This window comes from Phaseolus vulgaris, chromosome 11 (genome assembly GCF_000499845.2).
Source record: "Phaseolus vulgaris cultivar G19833 chromosome 11, P. vulgaris v2.0, whole genome shotgun sequence".
Taxonomy (NCBI): Eukaryota; Viridiplantae; Streptophyta; class Magnoliopsida; order Fabales; family Fabaceae; genus Phaseolus; species Phaseolus vulgaris.
Window position 1 is genome coordinate 11,947,183 of NC_023749.2, and position 27,798 is coordinate 11,974,980.

Below are 27,798 nucleotides of genomic sequence, written 5' to 3' on the forward strand. Positions count from 1 at the left end.
ATTTAGCAAGGTGTATCTTCTAGAAAGAGCATCCGCCACAATATTTATTTTGCCTTGCTTGTGTTTGATCACATAAGGAAATTGCTCAATGAATTCCACCCACTTAGCATGCCTCTTGTTAAGTTTGTTTTGGCTTTTCAAATATTTAAGAGATTCATGATCACTATGTATCACAAACTCTTTGGGAAAAAGATAGTGTTGCCAAGTAAACAAAGCCCTAACAAGTGCATATAATTGCTTATCATAGGTGGAATAGTTGAGATGACTTCCCTTCAATTTCTCACTAAAATAGGCTATGGGGTGGACCTCTTGAAGGAGAACAGCCCCAATACCTATGCTTGAAGCATCACACTCAATCTCAAATGTCTTAGTGAAATTAGGAAGGGCCAAGATGGGAGCATTAGTCAATTTTTCTTTCAAAGTATCAAAAGCATTTTGTTGTGCTTCTCCCCAATGAAAGACCACATCCTTTTTCACTATGTCATTGAGTGGTGCGGCAATGGTACCAAAGTTTGGGACAAATCTTCTATAGAAAGAAGCAAGCCCATGAAAACTTCGGACCTCATTCAAAGATTTCGGTGTAGGCCAATTTTGAATGGCCACCACCTTTGTTTTGTCCACATGGACCCCTTTACAACTCACAACAAACCCTAGGAATTCTATATGATCAAGAGCAAACATACATTTAGCAAGGTTAGCATACAAATGTTCCTTCCTAAGGGTTTCCAAAACTTGCCTAACATGCAACCTATGGTCATTCAAAGATAAGCTATAAATGAGAATGTCATCAAAGTAAACCACAACAAACTTACCAATGAAAGGTCTAAGAACATGATGCATGAGGCGCATGAAGGTACTTGGTGCATTAGTTAAACCAAAAGGCATAACTAACCACTCATATAAACCAAAGTTGGTCTTAAAAGCCGTCTTCCATTCATCACCCGGTTTGATACGGATTTGATTGTAGCCGCTTTTAAGATCAATCTTTGAAAAGATTTTAGAACCATGTAATTCATCCAACAAATCATCTAGTCTAGGTATGGGATGCCTATACTTAATGGTTATGTTATTTATGGCCCTACAATCCGAACACATTCGCCATGTGCCATCCTTTTTTAGCACTAAGATGATAGGCATAGCACAAGGACTCATGCTATCTTGCACCCACCCTTTCTCAATCAAAGCCTCAACTTGTTGGCGAATTTCCTTGGTTTCACTTGGATTGGTCCTATATGCTGGACGATTTGGTAAAGAAGAGCCCGGTATCAAATCAATTTGGTGCTCAATCCCTCTCAAAGGTGGAAGTCCATTTGGAGGATCTTGAAACACATCTTGGAACTCTTCTACCAAATTTTCCAAGCAATGAGAACTATCAACAAGTGATTCTACTCTAAGAGTTCTAGGGATGGCTAAAAAAAGAGGATGATGAGCCACTATTTCCCTTTCAATTTCACGCCTAGACACAAGGAGTGTAGGCTTAGAACTCTTATCTTTTTTATCTTTTTCACTCTCCCTCTTTTTCTTCATGATAACTTGGTCCTCATGGACTTCTCTTGGAGAGAGAGATTTTAAAGTAACCTTGTGACCATGGAATTCAAAAGATAGTTTGTTGGTAAAGCCATCATGTAAAACTTTTCTATCAAATTGCCAAGGCCTTCCCAAAAGAACATGAGTAGCTTCCATGGGCACAACATCACATAATACCTCATCTTTGTATTTTCCAATGGAGAAATGGATGAGGACTTGTTTATTAACAATTATTTCTCCTACTTCACTAAGCCATTGTAATTTGTAGGGCTTTGTATGAGAGATAGTAGGCAATCCAAGCTTATCTACTACTCTTGTACTAGCCACATTTGCACAACTACCCCCATCCACTATCAAGGAACAAATGTTGTTTTGAATAAGACATCTTGTATGGAAAATATTTTCCCTTTGACTTTCATCAAAAGGTTGTGAAACTTGTCCAAGAAGTCTTCTCACAACTAACAAGTCCCCTTCAAGTGGACATTCACTCTCTTCCTCACTAGATGCATGAGAATGCAATGAATGCTTAGGAGAATCCGAATCATGCTCACTAACTACAATGCCCTCATGCATGTACATACTTCGTTTGGAAGGACAATTTGCAGCAATATGACCATAACCCATACATTTAAAACATTTAGTATTAGATGTTCTAGTGGGAGACTTTGGTCTAGAAGTTGATGGCTTAGATTCCTTGGGTTTGAAAGAAGAATCTTTGGAAGGATGTTTAGAAAAAGAAGTTTTGTTTCTCCAAGACTTGGAGTAGTATCCATCATTGGAAGCATTTTTAAAAGAGTTTTTCTTTGCAAGTTGGGCTTCCACCTTCATTGCAAGATGAACTAAAGAGCCCAATGATGAATACTCTTGTAACTCAACAATGTCTTGAATATCCTTCATAAGACCACTCACAAACCTAGCAACCATGGCTTCTTCACTTTCTTCTAATTCAATTTTGAGCACAAGCGTCTCAAGCTCCTTATAATATTCATCCACATTTAGCGTGCCTTGTTGAAACCGCTGGAGTCTCAACATGAGGTCTTTCCTAAAATGTGGGGGCACAAACCTAGCGCGCATGTGATCCTTTAAAGAGTTCCAAGAGTCCACGAGAGGACCCTTGTGATAGATAATGTCCTTTACAATTCCATGCCACCATTTCATGGCATAATCACTAAACTCTAGGGTGGCTAGCTTGAGCTTATGCTCATCTTGGATCTCATGGATCTCAAAAATTTGTTCACACTTAGCCTCCCAATCTAAATATACATTTGGATCACTAGAACCATTAAAACAAGGTAACTTGACCGAAGGAAGCTTGGACTTTGCATCATGATAGAAGCCATTGCCGTAGTGAATTCTTTCCCCTTGGTGATGATGTCTTTGTCCATGGACTTGGGGTGGAGGTCTCCTTCTCCTATGCTCATCTTCACGGCCAACATCATTTGAAGAAGCTCTTGAAGATGGTCTATGAGAATGATGTCCATCATGGATAGAAGGAGATGGTCTAGCTTGTTGGACCTCCATCTTTTGCATTTTCTCCTCCAACCGTCTAATTGTTCTTTGAGCTTCATGTAATTCACCAAGAATTGAAGCTTTGGAAGGAGAATTCTTCTTGTAGGATGCATCACTTGAAAATCCAGCCATTTGTAATTAAAAACAGCAAACACACAAAACAGCAAACAAGTTAAAAAATTAGCAAAAACAGTGAGCTTTGCAATTGAAACTGCCGAAGTGAAATGAGGTAGAAAAAGAGGTCACTCTCAAAGAAATAATGTTCTTGCACCAATCTGATCTTGAGGCCTTGGAATCCTCAAATGAAAGATGTCAAAGCAAGCACACCAATCTCAAAAGCAACCACCACAAAACCAATGAAACAATAAAGACAAACAAGAAAAGGTATAAGCAAAGAAAGGTAATTGCAAAAGGAAAACTATATGTGAGACAAACTCAAAGAGTAAGAATGAAAGACAATCAAGAAAATAAAGAACTCAATGAGAAAAGTAGGCACACAAAAGAATACTTAAGGAAAAGTTCTAGAGTAGATGAAGAAAACAAAAAATTAGCTACTGGAAATTTTTTTTTTTTAAAAGGCAAACTGTGCTTGATATTCACTGATTTAACTGGAATGATGTAGAGCGAACTGGATTATGAAATTTAAACCACAGAAACTTCAAGATGTTAACTCAATAGTGGCACTGGAATCAATTAAAAACAGTAAGCCAATTGAGAGAAATAAATTTTTCAAAATCGCTGCCAGATTACCGTATTTTTTTCGGCAGAATTGTACACTTTTTTTATTTTATTTATCATTTTTTGTGTACTTCGTATTTTTGAATGATTCTTTTTTCTATTCTTTTCTAACACTTTGAATATCTCAAATACAGAATTTCAGAATTTTCCAGTAAGTAAATCAATTGCAATAAGGAAAAACAGTAAGCACTTTTTTTCAGAAACAGAGGAATCCTAATAGGAATAAAAAACAGGATGATGAACTAGCAAAGACATAATAGAAAATGATGTATTGGAACTTGTATAGGTCTAGAATACAAGTATGAACTCAATTCTAAAAGGAAAATGCACAAAGGATCAACATCAATTCAGAAAATTATATGACACCAAAGCAAGAAACAATCAAAACAATAAAAGTACTACTAGAAGTAATGACATATATGGAATAACATGACTAAGACAAAACTTGACATGATTACAAAATTAAAAGACACATCACAAATTTTAACAACAAGTGAAAGGAAGCTTAAGGTAAACTCTAGAAAGGATAATGCCATTCCAAAAGAGCAACCATACTCATAAGAATTATGAGTGTCATAAACCTTTTCACAAGCACTTGGTGTAAAAGAAAAACAGCAAGAAAACTCAATTAAAATTCTAAAAACAGAAACTTAAATTGCAAGAAATTAAAAAGAGCTCTTCAAATAAAGTGCACACAACTCAACAATTAAACAAGAATGAACCTAAGACTCATGATACCACATGATGTGATTCCACTAGCCATATAGAGAATGATTCTTGACATTCTTAGGAATCACCTTGAGCTGGACATTATAGAGGCACTTTTTCTTAGAGTTGGATCATTGTTCTAAGACAAGAACTCACCAAAAACTAGTACCAAATCCCAAACTCATTTGGATGAACCAAATATTGTCAAATTGAATCAACAAAGAGATTAAAACTGGAATTGACCGAACAGAATTGAACAATTGATCAAATGAACCGAACCAAAACAGAAATTAAAAACAAAAACAGAACATAGTGCTGGAAAATAGAAAAACCGAAACTAAACAACTCAAGAACACAAGGCAACATGAACAATTGAAGAAGAAGAAAGGAAGGAGAAGAGAATGCTCATGAAGATGGAAGGAGGATGGATGATCTCGCCACTAGAAATGTGGAATGCTTCTAGATGAGAGTGATGCCGCCACTTGAGGACTCCATTGATCCATCAAGATAAGACTAGAGAAGAAGGCTCCAAAAGCTCTCCAAAGGTCACTCAAAATTTGAGTAGAGTTTTCTTAGATTAATTCCAATCTGAATTTTACAAAGGAAGCACCTCTATTTATAGCCTAAGGTGCTGAAAAAATAGGTGGGAAATTTCAAATAAACTCATTTGAAATTCCCACCAAAAACAAGTCACATGGGAGGTGTGACCTTTTTCTACTATGACACCTCCCAAAAACTACACCTACACCTATCTACTAATACACCCCCCTCCTAAAGCTCCTAACTAAAGCCTAAAAGATGCTAAAACAAAAGAGGTTTCTAATGTTTCCCTCTAAGCACCTTCAACTAAAGAAATTACAAAAAGAGAAAATAAATGTCCTCTAGCTCCCAAAGCTTTGAACATGCTTCTTGTAATCCTTTGAGGTGGACTTTGACCTCCATGGGCGTCCTCCATTTGTGCCTCCACCTCTTCTTGATCTTGTTGATTGGCCTCCATGTCCTCTTGAGCTTGATCTCCATCATTAAGTGACTATCATTTCCCTTATGTTGTTCTTATAACTAAATTTCTTCAATATTTTGAAGTTGACTTTGAAGAAGGATTGTCTGAGGTGCTAAAGCCATCTCATGAAATTAACAATGGACCTCTTAGAAAAATGGGATTCATCAAGGTTGACAACAAATGGGTGAGTAAAGAGGAGGAACAGGGGGGTCCTTCTTGTCAAGATCAAGCTGGAGCAGATGATAACACCAAGTTGCCCCAAATACTAGAATTGTTGGAGCAGATGATGAATACCAAGCTGAAAAAAATGATCAAGACACTGAAAATCCAAATGAAGAAGTTGCTGATGAAACCTATGGAGTTGGTCCAAGTGTTGGAAATGTATATGAGTATGATATGCATGCACTTGTGGGCTATGAGCCATCCATAGTGTTGAATCAAGTGTGTTCAAGCTTTGAAGAATCCAAATCCTTTGTGTTTGATGAAAGGCTGGAGGTGCTTGCTGTTGCTGGTGTGCTTTAGAATAGGATTTGGGGTAGATTATATTTGTAATCCACTCTTTGTTGAATCTAAAGCTTAAGTGTTTTCATATATTTTAAGTTTAAAGTGTTTCTCAAACTAAGTGAAAAACAACTTGTTGTTTTGTCAAAACAACCGATTGTTTTATACTTAGGTGTTTTTGAAAAAGTTTGAAAACGGTTTTGGATGGTTGACTTGCTGTCAAACCCAAACAACCGATTGATTCGCTATTTCAACCGATTGTTTGTTTAGAATCCTAACAAAAAAAGTTTTGGTTGTTAAAAGAGCTTTAATTGATTTCATAACTAAATACGCTCATGCTTTAAATGCTTTGACCAAGATTTGAATACTATAAATAGTTTGTTAATGTTTTATAACAAACAACAAGAAAGAAATAACCGATTTGAGTTTTTCAAAGAGATTTTTTGAAGCATTTGAGTTTGAACTTTGAGCTTTGGTTATTCAAGAGAGAAGTGGAATAGGATTACTCTATTAATTTCAGTAGATTCTGTAACAGTGTAATTCGTTGTGATTTTCTGTACATTTTGGCAAGGTTATCAAACTCTAGGGTTAACTCGTAAACCCTTACGAGTTTAAGAGTCAAGTGAAGGGTGGCGAGTCAACTCGAGAGCAAACTCGTTTTTGAGTAAACCCGCAGTTGACTCGGTAAAACTCGCGAGTTTAGGGCCGAGTCACCGAGTTGCGAAAAATGGCCCAAAACGGAGCGTTTTGGTTAATTTTTTAGGGTTTTACTTACCTGATTCACGTGCTCATCTTCTTCATGATCTCATCTCCTTCATTGTCGTCATCGCTGCAGCTTCTCCTTGCGTTGCTCGTCATCGCCGCTCGTCATCGCTACACAGCGCCGCACCGCGTCGCACCGCACAACACTGCGTCTCACCACACAGCACCGCGTCGCACCGCTGCTCGTACCGCTGCCATCGTCGCACTGTGATAGGTAAGTAGTCTCTGTCTCTTGCTGCTATTGTGAGAACAAATTGGGAAATTAGGGTTTTAAAATTAAGGTTTCTAAAATTAGGGGTTTTAAAATAGGATTTTAAAATTAGGGTTGGGACATATTGGATTTCTGTTTAATTTTAGGGCAGATTGACTAATTGATTGTTTTTTTTTTAAATTTTTGGCATAGTAAGATCATTAGATGTCTGGAACTACTTCAAATTCAGCATTACTGCCACCTAGAAGTAAGAATGCGGTAGGAAATAGAACAGATATTGGATGGAAGCATGGAACTGATGTTTCAGGGAATGGAAAAAAAAGTGAAATGTAATTACTGCAGCAAAATATTTAATGGAGGAATTTTCAGATTCAAACATCATCTTGCCGGAACAAGATATGATTCTGAACCTTGTGTATCAATACCAGAAGAAATCAAAGATTTAATGTTGAAAGTTGTCTCAGAAGCTAAAGATGCCTCATTGAAGAAAAGAAAGTTTAAGTTTAATAGTTTTGGACAAACTGATGGTGAGGAAGATAATGAAAGTATCTCTAGTAAGATGTTTAAAAGTAAATCTTCATCTTCTGATGGTGTTCAAGCTACTCTGAATCAAATGTACAAGAGAGGTGATAAAGAAAAAGTTGATGCTCAAGTTGCTGAATTTTTCTACACAAGTGCCATCCCATTCAATGTTATTAGAAAAACAGCTTTTGTAAAGATGTGTGACATGATTGGTAGATATGGTGTTGGCTATAAACCTTCAACATATCATGATATTAGAGAGAAGCTTTTGAAACAAGGCGTAGACAGAACTGATATAGAACTTGAAGAGTATAAGGATGAATGGAAGAGAACAGGTTGTACCATTATGTCTGATGGATGGACAGACAAAAAAAGACGGTCAATTTGTAATTTTTTGGTGAACAGTCCTAAAGGAACTGTGTTTCTATATTCATTAGATACCTCTGACATCTCAAAAACTGCAGATAAAGTATTTAAAATGTTGGATGATGCGGTAGAATTTGTTGGTGAGGAAAATGTACTGCAGGTAGTTACTGATAATGCTGCAAATTTCAAGGCAGGTGGAGAGCTTTTGATGCAAAAAAGGGAGCACTTATATTGGACTCCATGTGCTGCCCATTGTATTGATTTAATCTTTGAAGATTTTGAGAAGCAATTAAAGGCCTGGAATGACTAGATTTGCCACAACATATTTGACTCTAGCTTGTTTGTATGAAATGAAAACATCATTGATGACCATGTTTAACTCTGAAGAATGGAAAACAAGCAAGTTTGGAACTTCTCAAGAAGGGAGAAAAGTTCAAAATGTGGTATTAGATAGTCGATTTTGAAAGAATGTAAGTATATGCTTAAAAGTTGTTGCCCCTCTTATGGTGGTCCTTCGATTGGTAGATTCGGATGTAAAACCCGCAATGGGATTTATATATGAGGGGATGGATTGCGCCAAAGAGAAGATTAAAAGCAACTTTAGTAATATCAAGAAAAGGTAACATTTCTAGGTTTCTTCCATTTTAAATTTTAATACTTATTTATTGTGTAATTATTTCTAAGTTCTAACATACATAATTGGTACGTAGTTATGAACCTGTTTGGAAAATCATTGATTAGAGGTGGATTAATCAGCTTCATAGGCCTTTGCATGCTGCCTATTACTTAAACCCCCAATTGCACTATCAACCAAACTTTAGAAATGATGATGCTGAGGTGAAGGAGGGGTTGTACATGTGCATGAGAAGATTGGTTAATAACGTTGCAGAAAGAACAAAAATCAATTTGCAACTTACTGATTTTCACCATGCAAGAGGAATATTTTCTTTGGAAGATGCAAAGCTGGGTAGGAAAGGTATGTTACCTGCAGATTGGTGGGAGATGTTTGGGGATAGAACTCCAGAACTAATGAGGTTTGTTGTTCGAGTTTTGAGTTTAACTTGTAGTTCTTCACGGTGTGAGCATAATTGGAGCTCATTTGAAATGGTAATTAAAGTTCTTCAAGTTATTTAAGGTTTTTTCTTAATTTGATTTATATATTGACAAAAATATCATATTTAATTATAGGTTCATACAAAAAGAAGAAATTGTTTGCACCAAAAGAAAATGAATGACTTAGTTTATGTAATGTATAATTCGAAGTTGAGAAACAAACAAATTAGAAGATCTATTGCTCTTCCATTTGAAGACATTCAGTCCAATAATGAATGGATAACTGAAGAAGGAGATAATGTTGTTGAGGTTGAGCAAACTATACTTGAAAATGATGGTGTGAATGTTGACATAGGTGGAGGAACAAGTTTAAATGATTCAATTCCAGATGCAGCTAATTTTGATAATATAGTTTTTGATGATGATGTTGATGATGAAGATGATGATGATGAACATGGTGATGATGAAGATGGAGATGATCATGAAGATCTTGGAGATGATTTCCTTAAAGGATTAGATGAATGAGACTTTTAAAACTATAACATTTGTGTTGTTTTAGTTATTTTATTGGTGTATGAACTTGTTTATTTCAATATTATGGATTTGATATCATGAATTATTATTTTTTTGTTAAATTTTTTATGTGAAGCATCCTCTTACGAGTCTACGAGTCGGGTTTACGAGTCGAGTTTACTGAGCTCCCACGAGTCACAGTAGACTCTCAAGTCTGATAACCTTGCATTCTGGTGTTGTAAAGCCAAGAAGGGTTGTGTGCTCTTGAGGTTGTCAATATCAACATTCTTGGTGGTGTATGTGTTGAGCCAAAGGAAGTGTGTGTCTTGAGGGGATCAAGGTCACTTCTTTGGTGGTGTGTGTATGTAATCTGGATTTGATTACCTAGTGGATTCCCTAGTGGTTTCTGGGAAACTGGATGTAGCTCTTGGGTTAAGAGTGAACCAGTATAAACTGTTTGTGCATTTCTCTCTTCCTTAAACTCTTTAATTTCAGTTGTTGTTATTTTACTGGTATAAACAACCGATTGTTTCTGCGAAACAACCGATTATTTTTCTGTTTTGAGCTTTGTTCTTGGCAAACTGAATTCCTAAATGTGGTTTCTTGAAAAGAATTTCATTCTATTCTAAAAAGTTTGTGAAAACCCCCTTTAAACCATTCACCCCCCCCCCCCTCTAGTTTAAAGTCATACATTCTAACAATTAGCATTAAGAGCTTGGTACTTGAAAAATACTCAAGTTTGATCCTAAATTTTTTTTTAATGGCTGATAAACTTCCTTTTGGAAAGAGTGCTTCAATTAACAGACCACCTCTCTTTTGTGGTTTGAATTACCAATTCTGGAAAGTTAGAATGAAAATCTTTGTTTAATCTTTTGACAAGGGAATTTGGGATGCAATTGAAAATGGCCCCTTTATTCCAAAACTTGAAAAAGATGGATCTTCCATTGAAAAACCTTGGTCTCAATGGACTAATTCTGAATTGATTGTATTGCTAAGAACATCATAACATCTGCCTTGAATTCGGATGAATTTTTCAGGATTTCTCAATGCTCTTCGCCTAGGAGATGTGGGACACTTTGGAGGTGACTCATGAAGGAACCAATGATGTGAAGAGAGCTAGAAAGAATACTCTAATTCAGGAATATGAAATGTTTAGAATGCTTAAAGGTGAGTCAATCGCTGAAGTACAAAAAAGGTTCACCGACATCATCAACCACCTTATGAGCCTTGGGAAAACCTTTGATAAAGAAGAGCTAAATATAAGATCCTCAAATGTCTTGATAGATCATGGCAACCAAAGGTGACAGCAATTTCTGAGTCAAAAGATTTGACATCCTTGACAACGGCTTCTTTATTTGGTAAGCTTAGAGAACATGAGTTAGAAATGAATAGACTCAATGTTCAAGAGAGTGAAGACAAACATGTGAGGAGCATTGCCTTGAAAGCTGCCAAGCACAAAAGCAAGCAAGAATCAAGGGATGAAAGTGAAGAAGAAATCCTTAGTTTGTTGTCCAAGAAGTTTAGTAGATTTTTGAAGAGAAATCGCAACAAAGAAGCCAACAAAGAAAGGTATGGCAACAAGAAAACTAGTGATTTCAATTCTAACAAGTATACTTGCTTTGGTTGTGGTGAACAAGGGCACATTAAAGCAGATTTCCCAAACAAAGAAAGTAATGAAAAGAAATCAAGCCACAAGAAGAAAAAGGGAAAGCCAAGAAGAGCATACATAGCTTGGGATGAGAATGAAGTCTCCTCATCAAGCTCATCACCAAGTGAAGAAGAAAAAGCAAACATATGCTTGATTGCGGAAGGAGATAATGAGTCATGTAGCTCAAGTGATATAAGTTCATGTGCTTCCCTAAATGCTGAAAATTATAGTAAATTGCTTGAAGCTTTTCAAGAAACACATGAAGAAGCTAACTGATTGGTTCTCTCAAACAACCGATTGAAAGGGCTTAACAACTGGCTTGAAAAAAGGGTTAAGGCACTTGAAGAAGAGCTGGAAAAATCAAAAATTGTTTTTGAAAATCTGGAAAATCATTGCAAAAACTCTTCTTACAACTGTGACACTCTCATTTGTGAAAATTGTGAAAATTTTGAAAAGAAAGTGCATTATCTTGGTAGTACTGTGGATAAGCTTTCAAAGGGGAAATCCAACTTTGAGAATGTCTTAGCATCTCAAAATTGTGCTTTTGGAAGAGCTGGATTAGGTTTTAATCCACAGAACATGCAAGATAATTTTTCAAAGAAATTTTCAAAACTGCCAGTAAAACAACCGATTGTTAAGTCGAAACAACCGGTTGTTACATGCTTTTATTGCATGAAGAGAGGTCATTCTGTTAGATTCTGCAAAATAAGGAAATATTCTGTTCTCAGAGGTTTTATGAAATGGATTCCCAAAGGTTGTGAGGTTTCAAATGATAAAAATAAGTCAAATGAACCCACATTTGTAAGGGGACCAAACCTTGCTGCTTGAATTCCTTTTTATGCAGGAAATCTAGAAGAAAATGAGGCTCTGAGTCATCTGATCAAGTTCTTGAAGGGAAAAGATTAAAACTGGATCTGAAACAATGATGTGTACCAGTTCAAGTCTTTTCAAAAGTCAAAAGAGGCTTCTTGATCACAAACAAAAGACTCATTGAAGAAACTTACAAAAGGATAAGACCTTCCTTACTTTTGTATTTGATTTTAATAACTATTACATGTTTAATTTTGTTTTAAATATGTACATTCTCTTATGTCTTGAACCTTTCTAAATCTATGGTTGAAAATCACATTCTGCCAACATGCTGCAGAAAAACAACTGATTGTTTCCTCGAAACAACCTATTGTTTCCTCTTTGACAGCACTGTGAAAAAATTGAATTAATCTTCTTTTGAATTCTGTCTGTTGCAGATCTCAATTATGAAAGGATCCTAAGTCAATAAAGCTGTGTTGAAAGCCTGATTGTGTTCTGGACGAAGTTACAACATGTCATAAAGGAATATATTCCAAAATCTTGAAAATTCAAGAGCCTTTATGACTAGTCAAAGATCACATGTGATGACCATGTGATTTTCTGCTTTTTCTGATGTTTTCTGTGCAGGTCTTGGTCAAGTCTTTTCTCTTTGAAAACTGAAACCCACTCTGTCCATGTTTGAAAGACAAGTGCTAAGCAGGCTGGACACACTCACATATGAGCAGAAGGCACACTATGAAATGACTTACGCCAGGTTTCAACACTTGGATGACCAACTTGAAGGAGTTCAAGTGCAGCTAGCTGCGCTCTACTACAATGACAAGTGATCCTATATCTAAGTCTTTAGCTTTTATATGTTGTTGAACAATTTGGATTTAATCTGTTTGTCTTTATTCTGCACTATTTTTTTAGTTGATTTTTTTGTGGTTTGTAATAGAACTTAATACTGGATTTATAGTTTGAACTGTGATGAATGGCTTGTATGATTTTATCCCATGCTTTATTCTGTTTGATGAATCCAAAGGGGGAGAAGAACAACTCACAGAAAGCTCATAAAAGTTGATGTACTGACTCAAGCTACATGGAGGTAGCACAAAACTCACAACTGCTCAATTCTGGTTTTATCTCTAAAAATTCTCTAATACAGATTGTGACCATCAAACTATGCTGTGCAAAGGGAATTTGTCTCCATCAAACAGGGGGAGATTGTTGAAGGTGGATGAAGCCTCCTCTCTACCTAGTGTTAGTTTGTGTTTGATGTAGAAAATAGCTAGTTTGTTGTAAAGTTTGTAATAGGTTTAGATGATCTTGTATGTAGGCTTGTGTATGTGTAAGGTTGCCTTTTGCTACATGATCTATTCTAGATGCCTAACCAAGCCTAGAATAAGCACATGAAGTGGTTAAAAGTTTTTCCAAAAGCTTTTTAGAGTTTTCTCCTAAAATCAGGATACTGCACAAAAATGAATTTGTTTCTCTGTAAAAGAACAGGTTTATTCTTTTGTCTGCTGAAAGGATTTTCGAAAGTTAGTTAGGGCACCAAAGGTACAACTCAACAGTTATTTCAGTTAGCTGAGTTGGCAGTTTTCACAAAATAAATCTGTTAGGTTCAAAACTGAATCTGTTGTTTCAGCTTTTCAACTGTTTTTTGAAAAGAAGTTAGAAATTGTTTTCTATATAAAGAAAAGCCTCTCTCACATGAAAGGATGCTGAGCAATTACGTTTTTGACAGAGATCAAACAATTTCTATGTGAGAAGAAGGATTGAAAGGTTTTTTGAAAGGTTTTCCAAAGGGATTTTCAAGTGTGCTTGTTCTAGGAAACCTTTGATCTTGGTGAAGGTGCTGGTGCAGTTCTGCAGCAAATTGGACTACTGGTTTTGAGTTCTTGCATCTTCTTTTCATGTGTAATCTTTCCTTTATTCTGGTTTGTAAAGGTGTAAGTGTTAGTCACTCCTTGATAGGGTTTCTTGGAGTGCAAGGTGTGCTGAAATAGGGTTTTTTTCAGCATTGGTTGTATTGTTCTTGTAGTGTTCAAGAACTGTTGTGTTTGTAAGTGATTGGTACTGTTTTTAGTGAATTCCACCTTCGGGTAAGGTGAAACTGGATGTAGCTCTGTATGAGTGAACCAGTATAAAAACTTGCGTGCCTTTTCTTCTCATCCCTGCACTCATTTCTGGTTTTGCTTAATTCTGTCAAGAACTAAATCTGTTCTTTTGAAATTTAATCTGTTAATTCTGGGTTTAAATAAAAATTGTTCTTCCTGATTTGTTAAAGATCTTTGATCATAAACAAGGCAGTTGTATATGATGTTTTAACTGATCTGTGAACAAATAGTCTATTCATTAAAACCTGAGAAAGATTCATTCTCATTAAAACCTTGTGTTGAATGAATGTGATTGATTGCTTAGCATAGCTGTATTCTTCATACACATAAAATCCAACTAATTTGATTCTGTTATAACCCTCTGTTGATTACAATTTTAATTTGAACAAATTCAAATTGTATTAGACTGCTCTGAAGAATCAATCTGTTTCATGTAAAAACAATATGTTCTTTTGCCTCTGATATACTGAAAATTGTGTGTTCTTGCGAAAATTTTATAAGCTCAATTCACCCCTCCCCTCTTGAACTTAGACTCTAATAGACCCAACAGTTTTAATCTCTAAATTCTTGCTCTATTTTGAAGTGAATCTTGAAGATGAGACCTCTGAGTTGGTTAAATCAACACAAGAAATGAACAATGGCTCTCTAAGCAAGATGGGATTCACCAAAATAAATGGAAAATGGGTGAGCAAAGATGGTGATCGTGGTGGTTCATCAAGTGCTACAACTGCTGATTTTGATGAAGAAGATCAAGCTGCTGATATGGATATTCACAATGAAGATCATCCTGCAACTACCTTTGAAGCTGGAACAAGTGCAGGATATCAAGGAGATGAGATGCCTTCTATGTCTTCTTTTGAAAGATACATGGTGAATAGGCTTGATGGCTTTGCTGAAAATCAAAGAAATCTTCGTGATCTTTGTGTGACTAATTTCTAGAGCATTGACAACAGATTCCAAAGCATGGATACTCGATTTATGACCCTAGATGAACAGATTGAAGTAGTTCAGAACCAGATCTTTGAACTTCAGTATGGCAAGGATGATTGAAGGAAAAACAACTGGTTGAATGCTCGAAACAACTGATTGTTTTTGCCCTGTATCAGTTTAAGTGCTTTTGCTTTTTAATTCTGTTTTAACTGGAACAATTTATGGCTTATCTCTTCTTATAGTCTATTTGTGAAGACAAATAGGGGAAGATTTTTATCCTGTGTTGTTTCTATTTCTCTGCAAACTCTTTTTTGGTTTAAGTAATTATGTTTTGATGCTTTGCTCTTGATAATACTGTTATTTTTTGCTAACATAAGTTTTGTGTTACTGCTCTAACCTACTGCCATAGTTTTTGTACAGCTTAAAATTTGTTTTGCAGGAACTGCTTCAGATTCAATCATGTCCAACACAAGCAACCAAGGATTTGTCTTCATCCAATAGAGAAGATGGTTCAATCAAGTGTGTTCAAGCTTTGAAGAATCCAAATCCTTTGTGTTTGATGAAAGGTTGGAGGTGCTTGTTGCTACTGGTGTGCTTTAGAATAGGATATGGGGTAGATTATATTTGTAATCCACTCTTTGTTGAATCTAAAGCTTAAGTGTTTTCAAATCTTTTAAGTTTAAAGTGTTTTTCAAACTAAGTGAAAAAAAACCTGTTGTTTTGTTGAAACAACCGATTGTTTTATACTTAGGTGTTTTTGAAAAAGTTTGAAAACTGTTTTGGATGGTTGACTTGCTGTCAAACCCAAACAACCGATTGTTTGTTTAGAATCCTAACATAAACAATTTTGGTTGTTAAAAGAACTTTAATTGATTTCATAACTGAATACGCTCCTGCTTTAAATGTTTTGACCAAGATTTGAATACTATAAATAGTTTGTTAATGTTTTATAACTAACAACAAGAAAGAAAAATAGATTTGAGTTTTTCAAAGAGATTTTTTGAAGCATTTGAGTTTGAACTTTGAGCTTTGATTATTCAAGAGAGAAGTGGAATAGGATTACTCTGTATTGATTTCAGTTGATTCTGTAACAGTGTAATTCGTTCTGTGATTTTGTGTACATTCTGGTGTTGTAAAGCCAAGAAGGGTTGTGTGCTCTTGAGGTTGTCAAGATCAACATTCTTGGTGATGTATGTGCTGAGCCAAAGGAAGTGTGTGTTTTGAGGGGATCAAGGTCACTTCTTTGGTGGTGTGTGTATGTAATCTGGATTTGATTACCTAGTGGATTCCCTAGTGGTTTCTGGGAAACTGGATGTAGCTCTTGGATTAAGAGTGAACTAGTATAAACTTGTTCTGCATTTCTCTCTTCCTTAAACTCTTTAATTTCAGTTGCTATTATTTTACTGGTATAAACAACCAATTGTTTCTGCGAAACAACCGATTGTTTTTCCGTTGCTTTCCTGTTTTGAGCTTTGTTCTTGGTAAACTGAATTCCTAAATCTGGTTTCTTGCAAAGAATTTCATTCTATCCTAAAACTTTTGTGAAAACCCCCTTTAAACCATTTACCCCCCTCTAGTTTAAAGCTATACATTCTAACACATAGATCGTGGGATTCCTATGTCACCATTTGAAAGGGTGATGATTAACCGCTTGGACAACATGGCCAATGATCAAAGGAACCACTATGAGTTTTGTGTTGTTAGGTTCCAACATCTTCATGACCATATTGAAGTTGTGCAAACCAAACTCTTAGAGTTCAAGTATGGCAAGGATGAGTTAGTGTTTAAAGTATCAATTTATGTTACTTTTTATGATGCTGAACTATTTCTTTCCATTTTATTTCTTTTGCTTCTTTTTTTGTTCTATGTTTATGTATCCATTAATTCTCTTAGTCTATTTGTGAAGACAAATACGAGGAGAAATTAGTGTTTTCTTGGTTGTAATTTTGGCTAAAATATGGCGTTTAATTCTAATTAAAATTGTTGTTGTCATACTTTGATACACCACTTTTACTACTGCACAAACACTGATGTTGCCACTGTTTTGGACTGGGTTTTTTTTCTACTTAAGGGTTATGGAGAAACTGGTTTTGTGTAACTTGTGAAACTTTTAAATCCTGCTGATATACTTGCTTTATATGTGTACAAATTTTGTCTTGCAGGACCTCTCAAGTTCAAAAACTACAACACAAACAAACCAGGAACTTGTCTTCATCAAATAGGGGGAGATTGTTGAACAATATGCTTTGATGTCTCCAAATCTATGTGGAAAGCTTGAAGACCCTGTTGATGTGTGTGTGTTGTCTAGTAGTTTTTAACTTATTAATTCACTTCTTGAAATGATCCAAGCTCATTATCTTTATCTCTTTTGAAAGAAGTGTTTTCTTAAAAGTTGAGAAATTTATATTCAGTTGTTTTTCAAACCAACCAGATGAAAAAGTTGTTAATCAAGGGTTTAAGGCTAAGGAAAGTTTTTCAACCTATTGAATTGTCAAAACAAACGGTTGTTTGACACTTAGTGATTTTCAAAATGATTTAGAAAAACTATGCTTATTTTGTCTTTGCTGTCAAACATAAACAATCGGTTATTTTGATAAAATAACTGGTTGTTTTTATGAAAACCTTAACATGAATTTTTTTCAATTGATTGTTTCGAAAAACAACCTATTGTTTTCATAACAAAATTTTGTTAAGTGGTTTGAACTGGTTTTAAATGATTCCAACTACTTCTGGTTTTTTATCTAACAACTTTGACCACTTGATTGAGTCTATATAAAAGTTGTTTGATATTCTTTTTTGAAAACTAAGATAGATTACTTAAAACGTTTTTCAAGAATTCAAGAGTTTTGGATCATCTCAAGTGTGTGAAATAGGATTGGGTTTTGTATACTTCTGAACTATAGTTTTGTAATACCCAAGTGTATTTTATTCTCTTCTCCTTGAACATTGTATATTTGTGTGTTCTGGTATAAGGCAGTTTCATAAAAGTGTTTCTAGAAACTGTGGTGTTGTCCAGGAGTGGTGTGCGTTCTTGAGGGGTTCAAGATCATCACTCTTGGTCTGCATTTTGTAATTTAGGGTTGATTACACAGTGAATTCTCTGTGGTTAGCTGAGGGCTGGATGTAGCCCTTGGTTAAGAGTGAACCAGTATAAACCTCTTGTGTGATTCTCTTTATTTCTACCCTTATAAATTATTTTAACTTGGTTTCATATTATGCTAGTATAAACAATTGGTTGTTTCATGAAAACAACAGGTTGATCTTCTATAAATAACCTTAACATAGAAATTTTATTGAGTTGAACAGAAAATCAATGGTTGATTTTTCAAAACTTTTCACTCTACTTCCAAACTTTACGAAAAATTTGTGAAAACAATTCACCTCTTCTTGTTTTGGCCACTATATCTAGCAGAAAAACCTTAGATTAGAAGGACTATTTTACTAATTCTGTTTTAGTCAAACTGTCATTTCTCTATGACTTTGAGTAGTGAATATCTTCCCTTAAACAAAATATGATCCCTTAAGCAATGAGTTTCTAAAGTAACAATAAGTGGTATAACTACAATCTCTCTTAAATCACCAACACACACCTCAAGCAAGGTACATGAATATCAACATTGTTTTTCATTCCAATTGAGGCAAAGCTTAACCTCTTTCCATTCAAATAATTTTCTCAATAATGTAACTCAAAACAAACATGTTTGTTTTTATTTAAATAGATTCGAATACTCTAGCTTTATAATGATACTGTGTCGAAAATGGGGACACGGAGTGGATGCAAGTTAATATATTATTACATTTAGCGTAGGTCTAGGCGACACTAATATTTTTTCCTAGGTAGTGTCCATAATTTACTCACATTTGCTTTCTCACGTAGTGTCCCCAATGATGACGCTAAGTTTAATTATTGTTGGTGATCCCACATCGATTAGAGATTAGGACATTTCATAGTATATAAGTGGGTGCAAACCTCACCTTATAAGCTGATTTTATGAGGTTCAGTTAGACTTAAAGTTCACTTCTTAATATGGTATCAAAGTCATTTCAAGTCTATCCTAGCAATTGTTTGTTGGGCTTATCAGGCCACCTGTTATCGGTCTGTTATCAATCCACCCATAATATATAGTCTCACACACGAGCTGGTAGCCTCGACATGAGGGGGTGTGTTGTAGATCCCGCATCGACTAGAGATCAAGACATTTCATAGTATATAAGTGGGTGCAAACCTCACCTTATGAGTTGGTTTTATGAGGTTGAGTTAGGCTTAAAGTCCACTCCTTAATAATTATTTAATTTTATATCCATTTTAGTGTCCCCCAACCTACGCTATAGTTAAATAATATATTTTTCTTTATGTAGGCTTAGCCAACACTACCTTGTAAATTTGTGTCCCATTGGAGGTCGTCTCTAATGCATAGCCTCCAAAAGATTAGCTTCCATTTTTATTGGGATGCTAAGCCCACACTAGCCCCGTGTAGCGTCTCTCTTTTGCTCTTTGCATCACTTTTTTAAACTCTACCATCATTATTTCTTATAGTGTTAAAACTATATCAACAATAATTTAATTATCATGCGTCTAACTTAGGGTTTAATTAAATAGAATTCCATTCTCCAAGTCAACTAATTCTTTTCACATTTTCTAATTAACTCAAGTTATATAAATAAGGTTATATTCTTTCACTTTAAAACTCCTTACTATCAAGGAAATCACTCTGAATATATATGGGTTAGAGATGCCCCCAACATGTTCTTAGAAAGTCTAATTAGAAAAATATAACTACATGTATTAATATAAATTTATCTTTTATGACTAGATCACACATGCAATAACAAAACCGCACGAGCAATAAATCGAAACAAAGAATTCAAGATTTGTGAAAAATAATGAAAACTTATATCAAAATTTTATCTACTTCTTTCTAAATCATGTGTTCTAAAAGGGAAAAAAATCTAAAAGAACATAGAGAGAAATAACAAGTTTAAATATATTAAAGAGATGGTTATTTTTTAAAAATGAATGAATTAATTATTTTATTTTTTTTAAACTTAAAACTTAAAGTAAATAAATATTTATTCTTCACTAATTTTAAACTCTCATTTATGCTCATAAAAACAGGTCTCATAGAAAGACTCGTAAGATTGAAAGAATAACTCTTTAAGGTATTTTAATACATCGTAAGTATTCAAATACTGGTCATATGTTTTAAAAGGATTTTGAAAATCAAGTGTTGGGGAATTACTCGTGCTAATGCTTATATAAACTAATATTCTACCCAAAAAAGTACAACCAAAGGACATTTAAAGTTAATTAAAGATAAAGAAATTACAATTCAAAAGAAGAAATATAATCCAACGATAATTAGGAAAAAAACTATCAAGCCTAATGCACCCTTTTTCCATCTAACCAGATTTTATTCTTTCTACAATTCTTTTTATGATGGCAACCTTCAATATTTTTTCATATTTGGTAATTACCAGGATCAAAGTTCACTTCCTTGAATGCTAAGGTAGTTGAATAGGGTGTGTACTACCAGTTAGCCGAATAGCCGAATGGCCGGATAGTCGACGGTCTCCCGATTTACTTAAATCCAAACAAGATCTTAAAATATCATTTAATCAGTATTAAGTGAGTTTATCTACAAAACATTATTAAGGCGTAATTGGAGTTCCCTTTTGGGCCCTACAAGCGGACCCATGATATCAAGGATCCAACCAAAAGGTATAAAAAGCAGAGACAACCAAGCACCACATGTAACTTCTCAACTCTCACACCTGTAGATTCTACACGGACTAACTTGAGCATCAGAGTATCTTTGCAGGTTCCCCCCATGCATTCGACAGAAGTGAAAGGATTGAAAGATTCCTGAATCTGGAAGCTGAGAAGACCGGAAGCAAAAGATAAAGAAGTCACTTCAGGAGGAATTCAACCTTGTAAGAACATTTTGGTGCCCACAATGGAGCCAGAAAGAAACCTTTTCAAGTATCCACATGGTAACAATGATGAACATGACGAGCAATGATAGGCATGCACCGCGAGGAACGAAGACCAACCAACCTAACCCAATGGTGATGATAATGTAGATGAGGAGGAAGCTGGAAATGCTAAGGAAAAAAACTGAGGAAGAAATTCAGGGTATGAAGAGGAAAATCGAGGAAGAGATTCAAGGCCTAAAGAAGGAGAATGCCCGCATGAAGCATAAATTTAATGAGACTCCAAAAATTCAAATGACCTTAAAAGGGCACCTCCCACGACAAAGACCACACAACACGTTGTGCAGAGAACTGAAGAGGTCAGGACTTCTCACCAAGAAAATACTCGGAAAATATTGATAAGCACCCTAGGAACAAACTCCCGACGAAGCCCATTCGTGGAAGCCATCATGGAGGTACCCTTGTCGAGTACCTGGAAGAATCCAACATTGGACAAGTGATGACTTTTTACGATAAGTGCACCGCGTTGTTAGAAATAATAATTTGTCTCAAAGGACGGATATCGATCCCATAAGAAACAATTGACTATTTAAGTACAATATTCGCTAAATATAAACAGAACAATAAAAAGTTGGTTTGAAGATTATTATAATGGCAAGAATTAACAAGAAAACAAATCAAAGAGTAATTGCTTCAATTGGAAAATAGGGATTGGGTTTCATCTGTCTCACTCTTATGTATTTTGATTAGCATGTTAACATTATGTTCTTTGATTAAAATTGAAGCCCGCATAAAAGTCATTTATATTGATTTCTCGCATATAAAATTCTTAAGAATGTTCCCTAAATATCGATCTCTCGCATATTTATAAGAACAACTTAGGATCAAGCTCAGACGTTAATAGCAATTAACATTTCAAGTTTATTCCTAGAACTCAAATATGTTAAGTATTGTTGTTTAGGTCAGAACCCTAAAAATACTTCCTAATCAGATTTAAGACCCTCAAACATGTCACAAATATTTAAAAGCAAAACAACAATACCAATAATCAATCAAGAATAGAATATTATATCATAGTTAAATATCACCTCAATACATAAGAGTTTGAACAGATTACTCCCAATCCCAAAGGATTGAATTAGCCACGCATACTTCTACCACATTCCATTCTCCCAATTGGTTACAATTCATTCAATGGTGTTTTCTTCTCAATCTGGCTCACTAGGGTTGTGCATATAGCCCCCTATTTAACCTAATTTGCTAGGAATAGGTGACTTCCTATATTGCGCTTTGGGCTTGTTCATAAAAACATAAAATTAGCCTAATTAATTTGACGCATTCTCACTGCTGAGTTAGACTTTTTTTCTCTCTTTTGTGTGTTATGGACCTTCTAGCTTTCTCCTTTTAGCATATATCATCCTTCTTTAGTCTAAATCTCCATTCTTCCCTAGAAACCTGCAATTCATACCAAATTTGGGAATAAAATGCTCTTATTCAATTAAAGATAATAAAAAATGTAAAAAGGTATAAATTCATAAATTAGGAATTATTTTATATATAAATTAGCAATTAATACTCACAAGTACCTATATTTTAATATAAAATACTATGGAAATTAGGCACTTATCAACAAGTACGATGGTACCACCGACCCGAATGAGCACGTGGACGCTTACATAACTCAAGTCAGCTTGTATATCGTATACAATGCACAATGCACTGTTATGCCGGGTGTTCCTACCTCACTCAAAGGAGTTGCATTAAGCTGGTTTACACAGCTACTCGCACATTCCATCGACTATTTTTGACACTTTAGTTGCTACGTTTAGAGCACAGTTCGCTACAAGTCGTCCACACCATCTCACATCCTTTGCCTTGGTGAATATTCAGCAAGAGAATGAGGAATTCGTGCATGCCTTCGCGGAAAGAATCATCAAAGTTGTGTTGAACATCTGCAATCTGAGCCCCGAGGTGGTCATGCATCAAATGGTGATTGCCCTTAAACCTAACCCTTTTTTGCATAGTCTATGCGATAAGTCGGTCGTGAACTTAGCTGAGTTGCGGAAGAGAGACGCCAAGTTCATGTATTGGAGGAGCTGAAAGAATTTTGTGCCAAAACTCGGGCACCTAAAGAGGCCTAGAAGAGGTTTGACAAGGGTAGACCCATGTAGTCTGGAAGGCCGAGGGAATTTCCACATCCACAACATTTTACACATTACACATCACTAACGGCTAACAGGTCGAGAGTTATGGAGGAAGGACGAACATAGCCTCAACGTCAACCTCATGTCAGCACCTCAAAGGACGAACATAGCCCCAAATGCGGATCAAACGAAGTATTGTCGCTATCATCGCAATTTCAACCACACAATGAAGGATATTTGGCCCTTTCAAGATAAAATCAAAGAGTTGATTAAGGTCGATCACCTTCGCGTTATGTGCAAGGTAATCGTGAAAACGATAGGAGGCTGAGAACCGGTGAGAGGAGAACCCGAGACTGTAGAGAAGAGAGGGCCATGAAAGATGAACGGGAACATCGGTAAGGATGTAGAGACTGGACCCATACAAGCCGTGATAAACACTATCACGGGAGGTTTTGTCAGAGGAGGAATGACATCTTCGTCTCGGAAGAGGCACCTCAGTGTATTCAATTCAATAAAGGGGAAGAAGGAGTTTTCTACCTATAACATTCATAGATGCGGACTTCAAAACCATTGACCTCGACCCGAATAATTTGATGGTAATAACCATTAAAGTGGCCAAATTCGTGGTTATGAAGACATTGGTAGATCAAGGGAGCTCGACATCTTCTACTTTAAAATGTTCAAAAAGATGGGCCTATCCAAGGATGTTATGGTGTCGTATAATGAGCAAATAGTCGGGTTCTTGATAGAAAGAGTAAACACCCAAGGGTACATCGATCTTTACACCAATTTTGGAAAAGGGGATGAATGCTAAAGGGTGATCCGGGTTAGATACATGTTGGTAGACAACGAGACATCATACAACATCCTACTAGGAATGTTATCCCTCAACAAGTTAGTAGCCATAGTCTGAACTCACCACATTGCCATGAAATTCCCCTTAGATAGCAATAGTCGCAACAAAAGTATCATGACTCTTCATGTATATCAAAAGACTGCGATGGAGTGTTAAACCGCAAGATTGAGGATCCCTCCCCCATTACCAATCTGAAAGTTGGAAGTCCACCAAGTTACCATTATGAATGATATGGACTCTAGGCCGAATGATGAACCCCAGGTAGAACCCAAGGAAGAATCCGCCTCATGGCAGATAGGTCAACAAGAACAAAACACCTGCCTAGGCGCAAATCCTTAGAAGGATGAGAAGAAGGTAATCACCGCCGCAAAGAACCACGACCTATTTGCTTGGACGATAGTAGACATGTCAGGAATAGATCCTAGGATTATTTCCCACAAATTCGCAATTTGCAAAGAGGCTAAACCATTATCCCAAAAGAAGAGAAAAATAGGGGAGGAGAAAAGGTTGGCTACGGAGCAAGAAATGCAAAAACTTCTGGATGGTGGCTTTATCCGGGAGGTACAATACACCACTTGGTTGGCGAATGTGGTACTGGTAAAGAAGAACAATGGGCAATAGCGGATGTGTACCAACTACATGGATTTTAATAAAGTCTGCCCTAAGGATGCATACCCTTTACCTAGTATTGACCAACTGGTGGATGGGGTCGTCAGCCATAAGGTACTAAGTTTTCTTGATGCATACTCCGGGCATAACCAGATACCCATGAATAGGGCAAACCGGGAGAAATAAACCTTCCTGACCGAAAGAGCCAATTATTGTTATGAGGTCATGCCCTTTGGGGTGAAGAATGCGGGGGCAACCTACCAGAGATTAATGGATCGAATATTCCAAGAATAGATAGGAAGGACAATAGAAGTTTACGTCAATGACATGATCGTGAAGTTCGACATCACCGAATAGCATGCGACCGACTTAGCCGAGATATTTGGCCGACTTTGGCAGTACGACATGTGACTCAATTCAGAGAAGTGCGTGTTTGGTGTCGAGGGGAGAAGTTTTTAGGCTTAATGTTAACTAGTCGAGGGATTGAGGCAAATCCCGAAAAATGTCAAGCCTTGGAGGTAATGAGAATTTTGCATAACCTGGGGGAGGTCTAGCGGCTAGTAAGAAGGTTGACATCACTTTCTAAGTTCATTCCAAGGCTGGCCAATAAGAGGCTTATGAAAAATGCAAAATAGTTTTCATGAGACAAAACATGCGAAGAAGCATTCCTAGCTGTCAAACAAATGTTATCCCAGCCTTCGGTACTAAGCAAACCTATCCAAGGGCTTCCCCTTCTTGTATACCTTGCTACATTGTTGGAAGTCATGAGTATTTGCATTGTTCAAGGCCTTACCGACCAAAAGCTGATTTATTTCGTAAGCCGAGTACTGCAGGATGTCTGGACTAGGTACCAAATGATCGAGAAGGTAGCCTTGTCTCTCATTCACTCCTCCCATAGACTCGGACCTTACTTCCAAAGTCATGAAGACATTTTTCGAATTGATTGCCCGATTAGTAAGATGTTATGGAAATACGAGCTGCAAGGAAGAATAATTGGTTGGCCGGTAGAATTGTCAGAGTTCATAATCAAATACAAGCCAAAAGGACCTATAAAGTCCTAGTGTCTAACTGACATTGCATCAGAGTTGCAAGACTCCCTAGAACTCGAGACGACATGGGTCTTGTATGTTGATGGGTCTTTGAACATAAACAAAGGAGGAGCAGGAGTTGTGCTGGAGGGACTGAAAGCCTCCAAATAGAACAATGTTTGAGCTTCAGCTTTAAAGCGTCAAACAACCAAGCTAAATACGAATCCGTTATAGCCGGATTGTTGTTGGCAAAAGATATGGGAGCCCGAAAGGTTGAGTGTAAAAATGATTCCCGAGTGACAGTTGGCCACGTAAATGGGAAGTATGAGGTGAAAGATCATTTACTATTAAAATAGTACCACCGGATAGTCAGAAAATGGAAGAATTCGAAGGTGCTAGCCTTTAGAACATAAGACGCGAAGATAACTTGCGAGACGATGTCTTGTCAAAGTTTGCCAGTAGCAAGCAAAAAGGCCGCCATTTTTTGCTCCCTCAGTTGGGATTCAAGAATGCATGACAACAAGACAACAGGAGGCCGACTAGATCTCTAAGAAAAGGGTGTTCGAAGATCGGGATATCGGGATTGGAAGTCGTTGTTAGAATTGTAGGCCTTAAATAAGAGGGCGGGTGAATTGTTTATGAAAGATTTTCGCAAATATTGAAGGTAGATTGAAAGTCAGTGAAGAATCAATCAATTAGAAAATTGTACAGCCAATTAGAAAACTATTTTTAGTTTGATTGCAGAAAATCAACTAGTTGTTTTTGCGAAATAATCGGTTGTTTATACCAGCAGTGTTGAAAATCAAAGCAAAAGCAGTTTTAAAGAGAGTAAGGATAGAGAGATTAACACAAAATGTTTATACTAGTTCACTTTTTACCAAGACCTACATCCAATCCTCAGCAACCACTGAGAATTCACTAAGTAATCAAACCTAGTTTACAAACAACACACCAAAGTGATGATCTTGAACCCTTCAAGAACACACACCACCTTTGACAAACACCACACAGTTTTCAGAACAACCTCTAAAACTGTACAACACCAATTCACACAAAATTACAGTAATTAAGAAAGAAAAGAATGGAATACACATGGGTACAATCAAATATTAAAGTACAGAGAATACAAGAAATCCTATTCCACACTTGAGAATGATCCAAAGCTCTTAGAAATCTTGAAAAACTAATTTGAATGATTTCTCTTAGTTGATTTTTGACCAGGAGCATAAAGCAACTTATTTAAACTCCAATCAGATGGTCAAACCATTTAATTCAAGAACCAAAATCAGTTTTAATCATTTAAAATAGATTGAAGTCACTTAATAGAATTTTATTAAGGTTTTCAAAAAATCAATCGATGAAAACACAAATCAATCGATTGAATTGGTTTGACAGCAAAGTCAAGCTTTTTCAAATCCTTTTCAAAATACACTAAGTGTAAAACAACCGGTTGAATCGACATCTCAACATGTTGAATTTTCACACTCTTTAGAAAACACATATTTTTCAAAAGGATTGAGATTCAATTAACCTTGGATCATCACAAAGAATGGATTAACAAATTTTCAACTATTTTAGACACACACACAACCACCAGCAAGGATCTTTATGCATTCCACTTGGATTTGGACACATCAAAGCACCTTGTTCAACATTGTGACCCTACAGTGGCAAAATAGGCTTCTCATTTCGTTATAGTGGGAAGTCACCTGTACAAAAGAGGTTTTTCAACTTTGTTGCTTAAATATATCGCTGAAACTGAGACAGAGTACATCTAGAAAGAACTATACCATGGCATGTGCGGTCTACACTCGGAGACACGAACAATGGCAACATGAGTGCTGAGAAGAGGATATTATTGGCCCACCCTAAGGGTGAAATGCGCCGAGTTTGTGAGAAAATGTCAAAATTACCAAGAACATGGTCCCCTTATATACAACCACCATCACGACCTACAAATCATAAATTCTTCATGGTTGTTTGCCCTTTAGGAGATAGACATAGTTGGGTCGTTTCCGCCGGCAATCGAGCAGAGGAGATTCCTGTTGGTGACAGTAGATTACTTCACTAAGTGGATAGAGATCGATCCCCTTCCAAAATCACTACCTGACAGGTCGAAGGTTTCGTTTGGAAAGATATAATATGCTAATTCGGCATCCCACACACTATTATCACAAAAAATGAAAGACAGTTCACAGACCAAAAACTTGTTGATTTCTATGACGAACTCGATATTTTCACAAATCAAGGTCATACTAAAGTTAAAGAAAAGATTGGACAGAAGAAAAAGAAGGTAAACAAAATTTGAACTTACAAGTGCGGGGTACACT

General features: G+C 36.2%; 2 protein-coding genes across 2 annotated transcripts; both read left to right on the forward strand.

Moving 5' to 3' along the window:
• The first annotated feature begins 5,619 nt into the window (after window positions 1–5,619).
• On the forward strand, window positions 5,620–8,154 carry LOC137834294 (uncharacterized). The gene is made up of 3 exons (XM_068642358.1): window positions 5,620–5,666; window positions 5,752–5,977; window positions 7,264–8,154. The coding sequence occupies exons 1-3, from the start codon at window positions 5,620–5,622 to the stop codon at window positions 8,152–8,154; spliced, it is 1,164 nt and encodes a 387-aa protein (XP_068498459.1).
• A 55-nt stretch (window positions 8,155–8,209) lies between these two features.
• LOC137834300 (uncharacterized) lies at window positions 8,210–9,422 on the forward strand. Its single transcript, XM_068642361.1, has 3 exons — window positions 8,210–8,287; window positions 8,586–8,951; window positions 9,108–9,422. Exons 1-3 carry the CDS (start codon window positions 8,210–8,212, stop codon window positions 9,420–9,422), a joined length of 759 nt encoding a protein of 252 aa, XP_068498462.1.
• Window positions 9,423–27,798: the final 18,376 nt, after the last annotated feature.

Excerpts from the sequence above, each read along its gene's own strand:
- LOC137834294 (XM_068642358.1), top strand. The coding sequence starts at position 5,620 with ATGGACCTCTTAGAAAAATGGGATTCATCAAGGTTGACAACAAATGG. Across the intron at positions 5,667-5,751 it reads TCAAGGTTGACAACAAATGG|AATTGTTGGAGCAGATGATG; the intron begins GTGAGTAAAGAG and ends CCCAAATACTAG. Across the intron at positions 5,978-7,263 it reads TGTTTGATGAAAGGCTGGAG|GGAATGGAAAAAAAAGTGAA; the intron begins GTGCTTGCTGTT and ends CTGATGTTTCAG.
- LOC137834300 (XM_068642361.1), top strand. The coding sequence starts at position 8,210 with ATGACCATGTTTAACTCTGAAGAATGGAAAACAAGCAAGTTTGGAACT. Across the intron at positions 8,288-8,585 it reads GGAGAAAAGTTCAAAATGTG|AGGTGGATTAATCAGCTTCA; the intron begins GTATTAGATAGT and ends ATCATTGATTAG. Across the intron at positions 8,952-9,107 it reads ATTGGAGCTCATTTGAAATG|TTGAGAAACAAACAAATTAG; the intron begins GTAATTAAAGTT and ends TATAATTCGAAG.